This window comes from Equus przewalskii, unplaced genomic scaffold (assembly GCF_037783145.1).
Source record: "Equus przewalskii isolate Varuska unplaced genomic scaffold, EquPr2 ChrUn-6, whole genome shotgun sequence".
NCBI lineage: Eukaryota > Metazoa > Chordata > Mammalia > Perissodactyla > Equidae > Equus > Equus przewalskii.
In genome coordinates, this window is record NW_027228754.1 from 2,586,020 (window position 1) to 2,602,478 (window position 16,459).

The following is a 16,459-nucleotide window of genomic DNA, read 5'->3' on the forward strand; positions in this document are numbered from 1 at the left end:
GGAGAGAGGAAGGAGCAGGTACTCATGCTAAAAGTTGAAGAGAATTTTCTTACTGTGAAGAAACGTGGGAAGAGGGTGTCAAAGGTATTCCTGGTGCAATGCTCTGAGGGAAGCTTTGGAACATTTGATTGATGGTCCTGAGAACTGGAAAGATTCAAGAGTATGTGCATTTCTGATCACCTGGATGTGTCAGCCTTTGTATTTGATCTGTTTGCATTCAGTATTAGCCTTTGTTAGTGTTCCAAGAATCCCACATGGATGCGTGTGTGTGTGTGAGTGTGACAAGGAGTGTGGACTTTGTATTGTAGTACCAAACACTTCTATTTCTTATTGACCAACAGCAACAAACAGTAAAGGCAGGTATCTCACTAACAGCAGGTGACTTTGTGTTCTGAGATGCTCAGCGGCATCCTTGATCATTTAATCTGGTATGAGCTGTGCTAACCATCCTCTGAGATAGATGATATTCCATCCATTTTATAGATGATGAACCTGAAGTTACTAGTTTTTAAGATCTTAGTCAACTAGCAAATTACAGAGCCAGGATTTGAAAAAAATCTGGCTTAATGAAGCCCAAATTTACTAAATAATCTCCCTGCTTTAATAAATTCAACCAATTTTATGATAATTAGCTTAGGTATCATATCTTTTGAATGCCTCTCTGAAGTTTCTCTCTTCAACATCATTAAAAATGTTCTTCTTTAAAAATAAAAACTGATGGAAAGAAAGAATGATTATACCCACTAAAGCAGGAGGATTAGTTATTTTTCCCTCTATTGGACTCTGTATAATAGCAGCAGTCTAGTTTTTTAAAATTCTTCTTTAGAAGAATGATGTTCCTCAGAAGCTCTCACCTTGATGAAACTGTGAATTACGGATCTCAGCTGCTTTTCCTGACCTAATGCCAATTCAAAGCAGATGAGTTGAAGTTTATCTCCTTCCTCGCAGTTGATTTTGGTCAGTCGTCCATACACTATAACTTCCATCTGCCCTGTACTATCTTGTATTCCATAAGATATGACTTCATTCCGCACTTCTTTCTGCAAAAGAAAATTAGCATCCATCTTTTGAGAACTGCATCAGACTTCCGCATCTGTTAGAAACACAAGGTGTTGGTGGAATCTTTTGTCTCTGACAGGTTAATTTAAGCTGTAGGTCCAGAATTACAGGTACTAAATAGCTTAATATATCTAGTTGAGAAAATTCCCTTTTGCATCCTGTTTCAACTTTTCCTTCTTTTAGGTCTTTATTTGCCAGGTTCTTCTAAAAGTATTGATTACTTCCTAATTTTTCCTGCTTCCATCTCATAATAGCTGACATCTCCTTTTTTTTTGTCTTTTTTTTTTTTTTGAGGAAGATTAGCCCTGAGCTAACTACTGCCAATCCTCCTCTTTTTGCTGAGGAAGTCTGGCCCTGAGCTAACATCCATGCCCATTTTCCTCTACTTTATACATGGGATGCCTACCACAGCATGGCTTTTGCCAAGCAGCCCCATGTCCGCACCCGGGATCCAAACCCGCGAACTCCAGGCCACCGAGAAGCGGAATGTGTGAACTTAACCGCTGCGCCACCGGCCCGGCTCCCACAGCTGATATTTCTTAGAGAACTTAAATACAATCAGATCTGATAATCTTTACAGATTTCTTTGGCACCTACCTGGGAACAGAGAAGGAAGGCCTTTCCTGCTTCATTGTGAGTCTGAGGAAGATGGTTGCAAGTCTTCATTAAGTAGACTGCTATATCAATATGTAATTCTTTCTTCTATCTTCTCTATTATTCATTCTTTTCCAATCTGCCTAAATCTTGAATCTAAATTATCTAGTCCCATTGTTCTAGTTTCTATCTCACTTACTTTGCTCATCAATTCTACAAATGCATATATGTGCACAGTCATTTAAACAGAGTTTGCATAAAACAATAGGGGTAAAAGTAGACAGCAACCCTAGAGGACATATATAATGGAATATGAAGCAATACTTCATTAAAAAAAAAAAGTTACGTCAGCTAAGCTTTGTATTCTTATGTTGTTTTACACTAATCTAAGAATTCACCAAAATTTTGATTTTATTGCCCATATTTGTAAATTGAAGTATTAAACTACATGATTATTCTTTTAAACATCCATATTTCTTATTACTTAATGACACTGTCAGTTGCTCAACAATTTTTTGATGAATAATATGAAGAGATAAGAGCACCTTAGAGTTCAGATGCTCAGCATCTTAGCTATCTCTTGGAAAGAGATGCATTCTAGGGCAGAGCAGTCTGTTGATTTCTTAGTCTGGTTGTCTCAACTGGAATACAAGCTTGAGAGGGTAATTCTTTATACACAATTAGGTTAAACTGTCACTGAAACAGATGAGGCAGAACTCAAAGAAACCAAATCAAAAGGATGTGTTTATTGATATAAACTCTGCACTGTCCTGGACCAGGGTAGCTGTCAATGGGTCATCATAGCTGATAAAATGCCAAGGTTTCTGGGGAATCTCTTTCCAAAGAACTTGCATGCTGTTACCTTGAGAGGAGGACTGTTCCTAGATTCTCTCTCCCATATCCTGAAGTGGTCAGGGGGCCACTGAGTTCCCATAGGACATTAGCCAAACTCCAAATGGCAAGTTAAGACATTTAAATTCTGAGGTTGCAGGAGAAACATTACAAAACAAGGGTGTGGACTTACCTTATGCACCTGATATACCCCATTCACAAATGTTCCTGGAGCAACTTGTGAGCACAGATGACTGATTTTAGGAGTTGCATTTGCATTTGCAATCAGACTTTTTGAGACCTCCATCTTTCGGTCAGCATTAACATCAGACACAGATGAGGCATTGTACACCTCCAGGAACCCATTGCGGCCAACATAATCTGATATGGCAATGACTTTCTTTGGGATGAACTTCTGCTTCAGGCTGACATCAAAAACCTTCACTTGGAAGAACTGGCTCTCAGTAGCCACTGTGGCATGAAACATCTTTTTCTCACCTTCACTAAAGGCATATGCAAATGGCTCTGTTGCTTTCAGTACCGTCACTTCTTTGGGGCCCGTCTGTAGACCCTGTTCTTTGGAAGCTTCTTTAGGTACAGACTTCAGTCTTGGTTTCTACTTAGAAGTACACACAAAAACCAGGCACAATTAAGAAAGGAAATACAGAGTCACTCTCTAGTGATAACCTTCTCAGGCTGGTTGTTGAGCCTCAACGAACACCATAATGGAGTGAACTTGGGAAAAAACTAAACAAATATGGCTGACGTGGTATAATTTAGCTAATGGAAGAAATGGAGAAGGTTTAAATAGCAATATTATTTATTTTCTTCACTTTTTATAAGTTTGGAAAGGAGAATATTTTTCTTTAAAAAGAATTAACCCAAGAAAAAAAGTATTTCTCCTAGGAAGAGCTATGTAGAGTGTAGCGACAGTGGCAATAGCAATGCTGTTGTGTAGTGATTCCTAATAGAGATGAAGATGAAAGATAATCCTAATTTATCCCATCAACTCATTTGAGGGAGCAAAGTAAGATATAAACGGGGGAGAAAATAAGTTATCCTTAATATCACTGAGAGTGGGGAATGGCTCCAGTCAGAAACCATTGCTTTCATGTGGAATTAATCCCAGTAGCTGTGGCAATTTAAAGACCAAGACCACAAAGCCCATTTCCAAGAAAGCAGTACTGTGTTGAAAATAGGTTAGTAAGATAGTCACTGGAAGAATCCTATGACCTTCCCTAATTTGGAAATGTCCTGGATAGAGACTTTTGAAGAGCAACAGAATCGGCCACCTCAAAATTTGCCTTTTTGACATAAAATTGTTTCGAAAAACAGCAGATACTGGAGAGGCTCTAAATACAGAATAGTAGTTGCCCCTTTGTAAGAAAAATTTGCGTTTATAAAGGAACTCTCCATTTTTAAGGGTATCTCCTTCTCTGTATCAGGAAAACAAAGATGATTCTAAATCACAAGAGAATCTTATCAATGGGAGGAGGAACTGACTTACATCTGCACAGCAAACATTACATTTGTTTAGTCTGATTTTCTTAGTACGCTCCCCATAACTGGCTTCCCTCCACCTTTCTTTTTTTTGTCTTTAGCTGAAGATGATATTTGAGCTGATGGTTTAGGCCACCTCAGGGAGTTACTCATTTATCCTGGGTATCTTCCATGTATACATGGTATAAATGTTAATAAACTACAGTTTATTTTTCTTTGTCAATCTGTCTTTTATTACAGGGCTCTCATCCAAGAACTCAGAAGGGTAGAGGGGCAATTATTTTTCCTCCTCTACCTTCTCTTGTTAGGATAATGGTAGGATCATTAGGAGAAGTATGCCAACAGAGAAGCCAGGTCTCCTGTCTCCTCAGTGGCCTGCACCATTTCTGAGTTTCAAGAGAGCACTTTGAATTGGAGGGGAGACTGCTGATCAGTAAGAGGAAGTATGAAGGCAACGGTGGCCATGGAGGTCCTAGGGACCCGTATATGGAGACAGACTAGCTACCTCCACAGACCAGTGGTGCTTCTTGTGGTCTAACCTGGAAAATTATACAGTCCACAACCTGTCGGTCATGACGATTAACTCTGATTGAATGTGGCCAAGTCATCCTAACATCAGGAAGCTCATTCCCAGTGCAAGTTAGTCGATAACAAGAAATCTCATAATAGTAACAACAGCAGCACCCAGACAAGAAATGCGCAGGACTTAAGGAGGAAATTATGTATTTATTTTGAGAGGCATGAAAGTAGACCTGATGGGTTAATGCTGTTATTGTGTTCAATGTGGGCAGAGGGAATACTGGAAATAACTTGAAGTCAAATAATACAGGATTATTTTCCTAATTTATTAAATAACCATGCAATTAACCTTGTACATTAAAGTAAAAATTTAGGGGCTGGTCTGGTGATGTAGAGGTTAATTTTGCATGCTCCACTTTGGCGGCCCAGGGTTCATGGGTTCAGATCCAGGGCACAGACCTACATACCACACATGAAGCCATGCTGAGGCAGCGTCCCACGTATAAAAAGGAGGAAGATTGGCACAGATGTTAGCTCAGGGACAATCTTCTTCAAGCAAAAAGAGGAAGATTGGCAACAGATGTTAGCTCAGGGCCAATCTTCTTCTCCAAAAAAAAAAAATTAAAAAAAAATTTAAATCTGTTTTGGTTAATTGAAATAATAATTTCCAGATATAGTAAGTGAAAAAAAACCCCGAGTTATAGAAAAATATGTGTAATGTGATCCAACCTGGGCCAAAATGATGTCCTTTGTGTATACATAACAAAAGGTAAAACCAGAAAGACCATTTGCCAAAATATAACATTTGATAGAGGAGAGATTTCAAATAGCTAAAATTGAATTATTTTTGTCTATGAAATCTACATTTCCTCAATTATCTAAGAGATATTACTTACATAATAAAAAATGAAAGAGAAAGAATTGGTGATAGTGCTTTGTTTGGCTCTGTATTTCTCCACCCTAAACTGTATCTTTCACCACGTATTGAGGGAAATATGAAAATAAAATTAAGTGAACAAATGACTGTACCCAGTAGAGAATAGGGATGATTAGGTACCCACTGTGTCACAGATTATCCTAATGCAAGTGGGGTACATAATAAGATTTGGAGTTCACATTTAGGTAGCAGCTCATCTCAAAATATACATTTGATAAAAAATGTGTGACTTAGTTAAAGAAAGAATTGTATATAGTAGAGGATTAGTGAGAAGCTCCTTCATGGTTCTACTGATCCCCGTCATTATATCTTAGGGAGGGGAGATATTGGAAACAGGAAGCTGGTACCTTGGTTAAGGAACTGCTGGATGGGGTTGGTGGCGGCATCTGAGGAACATGAGGACAGCCCTCAGTTGGGCATGTGCTGGTTGTTGAAGGTTCTGGAAGGTGACTCAGCTGTTGGAAGAGTTTCATCCTCTTGGACTCCTCAGTTTTAATGGTTATGTCTTTCCTTTTCTGAAGCAAAATAAAAAAATATATATATATTTTTCTTTTATGATTAATGATTTTCATTAGCAAATGAACCACAGCATTTCTCTCCCACTCTCTGTCTCTCCCTCTGTCTCTCTCTCTCTGTCTCTCACACACACCAACACCCACACCCCCATCCCACTCCACACACCTACACGCACCCACCCAGCCACACACACACACACACATGAGAGGATTGTCACTCTAATAACTTTCTCTGGAATAATAGCACATCTTCAGATACCCACAATACCTCCCCAGACTGGACCCCAATGAGGATTACAAACTTCGCTCTGCACATGTCAAAAACTCAGGAGTGAATTTTCACTGGTCTGTTATGGAATTCTGGCTTTCCTTCTGCTGCAAACAGCCCTATGTCAACTTCCTCAAGACAACACTTGGAGTTATTTATTGGTAGAAAATAATACCAGGCTGTAATGGAAGCAAGTCTCCAAACAATATTGCCTGCACTGAGGGACGTTTTATTAACTAAGTCTTTTACCACCTTGTGTATTTACCAAATAAGCAAATTGGTTTTTATCATCTGCTCTTCAGGCCCAGGAAATCAAGTCTCCACCTATTTGAATGCTTTATCACCATACTGGAGAAATTTCCTCACATTCATAATTCTAGAGGCAAGATTCTGCTCTCTATGTATTCTGCATCAGGTAACAAAATCCTTCAGGGTTCTCAACAGTAGACAGACCCATTAAGATTTCACCCAGGGCATTCCCAGTACCTGGATTTTTATAATTGTTTAAGCAAGGTCAGGAGTGTCTGTTAAATCATTTATCTTGACTAACTTTGATTTACTTAAGAAAGACCATTCCTAACGTTCTACATCCAATATAAATTTGCCACAGTTCTTACCTCTTCTAGCATTCATGTATCTAATTCATTAAGTGTCACTTGTTGAGAAAGCTGTGGATAAGGGAGTTGCTTGAAATACCTTCCTCTGGCATGCAGCTTCCTGATCAGGACACCCTCTGACCACCCCAGAACCTCATTCCTCATTAGAAGTCTTACAGAGCCTGGCCTATGGAAATGAATCTGAGACATAATACTGTGTAATTATAAATTTTTAAAAATAAATTACAGATACTGTAACATCTATACTCTGACTCTGGAATCAATATATGCCATTAAATGCTAAAGCTGTAGAGTTCAGTAAGGTTGGATTCGAATCCTGGCTTAACATTCACTATCTGTGTGATCTTGGAGAAGATTTTTAACATCTATGAACTTCAGTTTTCTCATATGTGTAATGGGACTAACAATAGCATTGGCATGTGGTATTATAAAGAATGAATGAGATCACATACACAAAGATCACAGGATTTAGAGTTCAGCACCACTAAATGCTCAATACATAGAAATATCAATATTGTTATTATTATTTCATGTTCAAGACAGGGGTTTGTATTTCTGCTCTGATCCGAAGATGTATAGGGGACCAGAGTTTGCTATCCTAATGTGTGTCTCTTTGACTTGATTATTTTCGAGAACAAAAGACTCAGGAAGAAACTCTGATTTTGCCCCAACTGCCTAGAAGAATTTATGATAGAAGGCCTGTTTCAGAAGGAGCTAATACAATAGATAGCTGCAATATAATATAAACTAGATGTGGTGGACAGAGAGGAACCTAGAAAGGCCCATTTGATCAACGTCTTCGCCCTGTCTCATTGCCTTTGCAAGGCATGACAAACATTTGTTTACCAAGTATTTGCTTCCATCTTCATGTGAATTGCCTTCCTCCCCTTTAAAGTCCCAAACTACCACCCCCAACATCCTCTTTTGTCTTTAGTTGAAGATGGTATTTAAGGTGGTGGCTTTGGCCATTTTGGTGAGTTACTCAGTTTTTCTGGGTTTCTCCCATGTATACATATTATTAAACTTGTTTGATTTTCTCCTGTTATTCTGTCTCATGTCAACTTCATTCTTAGACCAGCCAGAAGAACCTAGGAGGGTAGAGGAGTATTTCTTCTTCCCCTACAGATCTTTTGTGCATTATGTTGACCCTCTTAATGGAAACATTAGTTAGAGTTGATATGGAAAGCACTTTATTAGACAAGTTTCTCTATTCACTTCTGCCACGTAGTAATTTAATCTCATTGACAAGTGCATCTTGAGCAACTTTCAAAATCAGTTAAGCCAAAAGCTTCCATCATAAGAGTAGGATTTAGATGCCTATTGGTTGGATAATATTTAAAAATAGTAATTGATTTTTTCCCTTAGTTTATTTCCTTCACCACCCCACTCTGTCCTCGAATCATGCCATTCTGTGCTATTTGCTTTGTGGGAGACATAGCAGCAGGAATCAAAGATTATATTGGTCTGCTTCTGGTTTTGAATTCCAAAAGCAAACAGAGCCCATATTATAGAGAAAATAGCTGGGATACTCCCTGATGAATAAGAGCAAAGCTTTCCTGCCCATTTAATGAATCATAGAATGGCCAAGCATTCTTTCTACAGGACTCCTGTGGAGATGACTGAACCCCAAAGACAAAATGACTGTATGGTGTGTTTAGGTGTATGAGGCCAAGGATGTAGATGACCCTTCCTGAGATTCCTGTGCTTGAAGGAAATTTTAAAGAAGTGTAATAATTCCCGTGGGAATAGAAATGACTGTGTCGCATAGTTAGACAGAGGGGCCTTAGAAAATGTCACTTCCAAGCCTGTATGCATAGAAAAAATAGAGTTGTCTTGAGATATCCACATATGTCATTGTCATAGCAGAGAGACAGTGGGCCTGAGGTTTCAGTGACCGGACAATGGCCACATAGGCCTAGAGGCAAACAGTCAGAGATTGCTGGCTCCATCCCACAAATAAAAACCCGAGAGATTATAGAGGGTATTATGAATTACGAGGCTAAAAATAACAAAATAAAACTTGAGAACTCCTGCCTATAGGAAGTCTGTCTTCCACTGCTATGTGTGGGATGGTGTTGGGGGCTTCAGTCTGGATCAGAGGGCAGCTTGGGGCTTGAGTGACAAACTATGTTAGAGAATAGTGATTTAATTGCTGCTCTTGCCTATTCCTCAAGTTGCCTGCCTATTCATCGCAGAAATAGTTATTGTACCCCTGTAGGCAGGTAACCACAGGGCTCATATCAGGTGGAACAGAAGGCAGGCTAGGATAGCAGTTGATGCCTACATGTATGTACTCACTTTTCCACCTTGGTGTTGTCTTTCCCAAGGAAAAAGTACCTATAATCTGAGGTTGTTTTCTACTAAGGAAGAAAAACGTATCTTTATTACAGTTGTGATAATGCTAAATGGTAAAAATAAAGGGACCAGTGAAAGCAAACAGTGGGAATATCTGCTGTATTCTGGAAGGAGGGTAGTAATGAAGACTTGCCTGAGGAAAGGATTCAGGTTTGCAGCTGCAGATTGAAGACACTTGCAGCAGTGGTGAACCAGGACAAATGATTCCAAGCTAAAAAAGGAGCACGTGTCAAAACATCTGACATGGGAGGCAGCATGACATTTTGAAAATAAACCATGTAGTATGGCCAGTGAGCAAAGGGGAAGAGGGTGGAAGGAAACTGGAATGTAGGGGATGAACACACTCCCATTCATCTCTACTTGTCTGGTCACTTCCCCCCACTCTCCCTACTCTACCCAAGAAAGTAATCTTCTGACTATTGGAGATTATCTCATAAACATATACCTCATAACTAGCAGCAGAGTTAGAATCCAGTAGGATCTCAAAACCTACGCTGACAAAGGAATGAGTGATTATATTAAATGATTAAACTGTATATTGTGGGAGATTCAACGGGAAGCTCTTCCAAGATTATGGTGATCCTATACTTAGGTTGTATGGAGGTACAAGGAAGGCGGATAGGTACCTTGGTTTTGGAACTGATCGATGGGGCTGGTGGAGGCATCTGAGGACCTCGGGGACAGCTGTCAGTTGGGCATGAACTTGTTGCTGAAGTTTCTAGAAGCTGAGTCTGTTCTGGGTATAGCATTTCCTTTTTCAAGTTAGTAGTTTTTGTGGTTACGGCATTCCTTTTCTAGAGAAATAGATTTTTTTCCTTATTTCTGGATAATAATTTTCAAAATCACACAGAACACAATGTCTTATTCTTTCCTTTTTATATTGGATCTCAACTTTTCAATTTTCTCTGGGATGATAGCACATATTCAGATACCTGTACTACCTACTCTCTTCCTCCTCAACCAGGATTATAGATTTTACTCTGCAAATATTAAAAGCTCAGATGAAATTTCATTGGTCTGGGATGGAATCCAGATTCGACATCTGCTGTACCTGGCCTACTTGGTCATGCACAACTCTTAGGGTTATCTTATGGTAGATAACCTTCACAGGTTATAAGGGAAGCAAATCCCAGCACAACTTTGGCTGCTTATTATGGATGGTTATTAACTATCACTTTCCCTTCCACAAATACACAAATAGGATTCCTGATATATGCTCTTCAGGCTCCTAGAAACCCATCTCTCTGATCTTTTGGGAGAGATTATTGGTAGAAATACAGATTCTTGGAACTAATAACAGCAACAAGAAAGCAAAAATGAAAATTGAGAGTCCCTTTATACAGGAAGTCTGTCTTCAAGTGGTATCTCTGGGATGGTGGTAGGGATCTAGCCTGAGTGAGGAGGTAGCTTGGATCTTGGGTAAGAAACTATATTACAGAATAGCGATTTAAATTCCGATCTTGCCTACCCTTTATGCTGTCTTGGGGCAATCTTTCCTTGGCCATTCACCTCAGATACAGGCTTCATTGTCCCGTGTTGCATGTAGCCACAGGATGAAACAAAAGGCCGGTTGGGATAGGAGTTGATGCATACCGATATGTACTCACTTTCCCACCCCTGTCTTGACTTCCCCTGGGAAAAGGTACCTATAATCTGAGCTTATTGTCTAGCAGAGAAGAAAGATGTAGATTTATTACAGTTGTGATAACTGCTATAAAAGAGTAGTAAAGTGTCCTGTGAAGGAAAAAAATGAAATATCTGGTCCTTTTTTTGGAGCGAGACTATCACTGAGGACTTCCCTGAGGAAGGGATTCAGGCCAGCACCTGAAGGTTGAATATAATTAGGCCAGTGAAGAGATAGGAATAATGAATTCCAAATAAGGAAATAGCATGTGCCAAGACACTTGATTTGGGAAGGAGCATAGAATGCTGATAATTAATCCAGAAGTATGGGTAAGTAGAAAGTGGAAAGAAAACTAGAATGTAGGGGATAAATATACTCTATGATTCATCTATAATTGTCTGGTCACCACTCATCCCCTATTTCTGGACCAACACAAGATAGTAACCCTCTTGAGATCAAGAATTATTTCATAAATGCATACCTTGCGGAGGTAAAGGGCTTACAATACATTGTGATCTCAATATCGATATTGATAAATTAAGGAGTGATTTTACTATATAAAGAAATTGTATATAGTAGGGGATTATTGAGAAGCTCTTTCAAGGTCATGATGATCTCTGTTATATGTTGTAAGGAGGCACAAATTTGGGAACAGAAGATGGTACCTTGGTTGAGGAAATGCTGGGTGGGGTTGGTGGAGGCATCTGAGAAGTCTGGGGATGGCTCTCAGTTGACAGTGTGCTTGTTCTTGAAGGTTCTGGAAGCTGACTCTGTTCCTGGGTTAGCTGCATCTTAGATTCTTCAGTTTTTATGCTTTTGTTTTTCTTTTTCTGAAAGTAGTTGTTTTTTCCTGATCAATAGTTTTCAATATTAGCTGAAACTTATCTTTACCGCTGAACACACCAACTTTTTATTACTAGGTTCTAATATACTAAAATTTATGTCTTTGAGAACTTCAGGGAGCTTCATACAGTGCATCTTCTGGAGAGATGGCCAGAAGGTAAGCAGTGCAAATTTATGATTGCTTCATACAAGTAGTGGGGAAAATTTTATACATGTCGTTCCTTTACTCACCTCTGTGGTGATGGCAGGAGCAGGGAACTTGGATTTAGAAAATAAACATTTAAAGTTAGCCTCTTTGAGTAGCCTTTGGCAAGCTCTTCCGCTAATCTGATTGCCATTTTAGTTCATATCTCAAAGAGAGGTAACTATTTCATATTCCCATCATAGGGAATCATATTACACAAATTAAATTGCACAGTAGTTCTGAAACTTAATGGGTGATCAGTATCTATTGATTTGCTGACTCTGAACTTCATTTTCACTCTGCCCCTAGAATCCCTTTTCATCTGATTCTTCTATTTGCATGCTGAGAAATGACTAAAAACTAAATGTTCATAGGAAGGTAATAAATGGAAGAGTCATAGAAGAAGCTTCTTCAGTGGAATCTTAGCCATCCTACCTTCAACACAGGTGTATCGTTGATTGATTCAGGTTCCAAAGTTTTATTTGGGGTGGATGTAGACTTCTCAGTACTGGATTTATCCTGCTTGATTTTTTTCACTATAGTTATTCCTTTTGTTTTGCATCCCTTTGCAACTAATGCAGTAAAAGAGAAAATGATAAATCCAAAGAAACTGGTCTAACACAGCTCAAGCCCTTTCAATACTATTTCTTCTCAGCTCCTGCTTGTGGGTCTAGGTATGTTTGTGTCTGCCTCTACTGCATTAGCCAGGCGGGCAACAAGTGGCCAGCAGAAGCAACACAGGCACAAAGCACGGTCTCATGCTTCCTCAGTGATTTCCTTTCTCATCCCACGTGCAATGAGCACAAACTTCCTGTGCTCTGGACTCCTACGCACCTCAGTCAAACCCTTTTCCAACCACTTATCCTATGCTTTCCCTTTTAAAATCTAAAGTTTGCATGCTGCTGGTGCTCAGTCATCTTCTGTTAAAGATCTGTTTGAATTACTGAAACCAGACAAAGTAAAAATGATCTAATTAGTGTTGTGACAAATAGATGATACTGAACTTGGACTTTTTAAAATACGTTTTTATAATCCAGTGATTTTATAAGAGACAATTTCTTTAGATCTCTGAGGTTATTATTTAAGTACTGCCTCATATTTGTTAGTAGAGAATATAATAATGGTGTAGTAAATATTGTAACAGAGCATGCATATTAATTGATATAAATATCTTCAAAACTCACATATTTTAAATTTTGGCATTTTCTAACTTTTCTAATGTACTGAAAGCCTCAGCCTTTCTTATAAACTCTTTCTGCTTTTTTTCTTTACCTTCATCTCTAAAATATACCCTCTAAAATACATCAGACCTGTTTGTAGGAAAGGGGACGCCCTAAGTTGTCCACTTGGCCTCTGCAGTACTAACATTGTCATGGCTACTGAGTCTTAAATTGGGAAAGGGATGTGTCAACTATGACAAGTCAGGGTTTTCTAGTCAAGGTTGAGGATGGTTCAGAGACAGTGAGAGTGAGGAGTTCTAACTCATTACCTTTTAACTTTTCATTTTTAAGAGTTTTAGCAAGTTCCTTAAGTTCTGCTATGTCTTTGTAAAGTTTTATTAGAGCATCAACACAGGCGGCTCCTCGGAACTTTACTTCCATCAAATCAGCAATCTGAATTCTATTATATTCATTTTGAGCTTTTCTACTTAGTTTTAAATCATGGGCCAATAAAGACTTAACAATGCTAAAATGATATTCACTGATGGGCTCTAATCCTTTCAGCAGAACAATTCTTTTGTATTCACTCTCCATCTCTGAAGTTATGGATAACCTATGAGAGAAAAATAACACACAGTGTTACACATTTATACAGACAATTTAAAAGACTATCAATGTCTATGTGAGGGAGTGGTCCATACGAAATTGTTGTCCATGGGTGTGTGTGACAAAGAGGGACTTAATTACCAGATATCATCGTGGAAAAGGGTTGAGAACTCCTAAATGAGGACTTCTAAGAAATTCTTCTCTTTTAATGATCATAGTTGAGTTGGGTTGGGGGTGGTGTGGTAGAATAAGGTCTGGAAGTAGGCAATTGTTACAGTGTGCAGATTATGGACTGTGTAGAGTCAAAGTCCCTGGTCCCTCCTCCCATTCTTTTTGAGGCTACAGTCTATCCCTGAATGTCTGCCTGTTGGTTCCTGACACCTTCCACACCCAGGATGCCTGAAGTGACCTGTGTGCAAAATGGGCTGCAGCCTCTCACCTTATGTGAATATCCGTCTGCCACAGCACTATAGTTCTATGCTGGGCACCTTCCCTAGTCCACTTGGTGCTTCCCTAGTCAGCTCTAATTAGCGTCATCTCTCTCTGGGGCTTGAACAATGTTCTCTGTGTCCTAAGTGTCCACACCACTGTCCCTTTCTTGGACTTCTACCTGCTCCCTAATGCAGGATCATAGTGTTTATTGACTGGAAAATTTCTATAATTGCTTGATTTTCTCCCTCCAGGCTTAATTTTTTTTTAATCAATTCTTTTCATAGAGCCAGATATCTCTCTATAGGGCCACAATTCTATCTCACTTAAAATCCTTCAATAATTCCCCATTTTCCTTTTGAAAAATGTCTGGCTCCTTAGCCTGGCTTGGGAGGCCTTGAGTAACCTGGCACCTTTTTTACTTCTGCTACTTTTGTATTTCTTATCTCTTATGCCCAAGAAATATACAGCACACCTGCCTTTTCATGTTTCATGACTTCGCTAATTCCCTTCTTGCTGCCTAGAAAGCCCTTCCCAGCTTTCTTCCTCTGACTACCTCCTTTCAGCCTTCAATGCTCAGCTGAGGCTTTGTCTTCTGAAAGCTCAGTCCCCATTTTGGACTGAGTCTCACTCCTCTGGGCCTCTTAGCACTTTCCACACTTCCTTCATGGCACTCAGTGCATATTATGGGTCCAAATTTTCTGTTTAAATTCATGAATTCTTTTAGTTTAGGGACCATGAGTTTGATTACTTTTCGTATAATTGGGATGTTCAAATTCCTGGGGCTGTGAATTGTTCCTTCTTGAGAGAACGTGAGTGTCCTAAGGTTGGTCAGGCCCATACAGTGAAGGATGAATCCACACAAGGACACATTATACTGAGACTGAAGAATATTAAATACGAAGTGAAAACTCTGAAAGCTTCCAGAAATAAAGAGCAGATCACTTATAAAGATTCAAGGATCAAATTGAAACTAATTCTCAACAGCAAAACTGCCTAAGCAGGACAAAAGATTTTTATAAAATAAAACAATTGTAATATATATAAAAAACAATTTTTATATAGTACTACTCCAAAATTCCACATCTATTTCAAAATTTTTTAAATAAAATTTTTGTGATTTTTTTTGTATGGCTACACAATTTACTCGCTAAATAAAACCAGGTGTGAGGTGACAAGGAGCTATGCATAATCTTTATTCATTCCACTTAAATGTGAACATTCATATGTTTTGTTGCTGAAATAATAGTACATTTGATTTTAGAGTAATGATCCAGATCTTACCAAGGCTTCTAGTAATATAGTATTTTAAGTAGGCATATTAAATAGCCTCTCTGAAGCCCCCAGATTCTGAATTTCCAAACATATCTAACTGACGGGGTATCAGAAGAGGTACTGTCAACGTATGTTGAAGGAAAAAAATAATTTTGAAAATAGAATTTTTATCCTAGCCAAAATGCTATTTAAATATGAGGGCCTCAAAAAACATTCTCTGATATTCAAGGCCTCGGTAGTTCTACAAGTCAAACACCCACACAGAAACACCTATTGGAAGTAATATTTAACAAGAAAATAACACAAAGTCAAGAAATACTGCAAGCCAAAGGTAAGAGTGAAAACCTAACTTGATTAGGTGAGCATATGTCTTAAAAACAAATAAAGCCCTGATGGAAGAGAAGAGAACCAGGAAGTACATCAACATGGTGGAGGGAGGGAGGAAAAGGAAGCTGATAGTTTATGAATGTGTTTGTCTTAAAGGGTAAGATAGAGATATAAGTAAAAATAAATACAGGAAAGAATATAGAAGTGTCATAAATTGAAATGAAGATCGCAGAAACAAGACAAAACACATTAATCTTCAGCATATACCTAAAAGACCTAATCAGTCAAGCAACAAATTTAGCCAAATTGGATTTAAGAAATCTGCCAATATATTGTTAACAAAAGATCACTTAAAGGTGGAAATACAGAAGAAAAATATTTTATCATGCAAAGAGTAGGTAAAAGGAAACCATTTTATTTATATTAGGGCAGCTTTAAGCAGACATGACGACAAAAAGTATAGAGCACAACACAATAGGTTTAACTCTTAGGGACATAAAACCATTTCAAATGTGTATTTACCTACTAATAGTAAATATATATTATTTTTATTACTTGATAGTCCTTCATGATGCTATAAATTTTATAGCATAACTTATATCTTATAATACAAAATTATACTTGTAGCAGTATGTAGTATATTTCTCTTCATACACACAGGTATATATATATCTATGCAACTATATATAAACACATATATAAAATAGAAATTATGTATGTGTGTATATAGATAAGTATATGGGCATATTATTAACTGATAATTAACATGTTTTGTCTTGTTTCTGCTATCTTCATTTCAATTTATGGCACTGCTAT

General features: G+C 38.3%; 1 protein-coding gene across 1 annotated transcript in view; it reads right to left on the reverse strand.

Moving 5' to 3' along the window:
• The window catches only part of LOC103553935 (gamma-interferon-inducible protein 16-like), a 66,335-nt gene that overhangs the window by 2,871 nt on the left and 47,005 nt on the right, over positions 1–16,459 (reverse strand). The window contains exons 10-17 of the mRNA XM_070608237.1: positions 13,336–13,619; positions 12,282–12,418; positions 11,485–11,649; positions 9,822–9,989; positions 9,329–9,406; positions 5,788–5,955; positions 2,678–3,100; positions 855–1,040 (exon numbers count right to left, since the gene is read on the reverse strand). Coding sequence (XP_070464338.1) covers positions 855–1,040; positions 2,678–3,100; positions 5,788–5,955; positions 9,329–9,406; positions 9,822–9,989; positions 11,485–11,649; positions 12,282–12,418; positions 13,336–13,619 — 1,609 coding nt within the window. The remainder of the gene's footprint in view (positions 1–854; positions 1,041–2,677; positions 3,101–5,787; positions 5,956–9,328; positions 9,407–9,821; positions 9,990–11,484; positions 11,650–12,281; positions 12,419–13,335; positions 13,620–16,459) is intronic.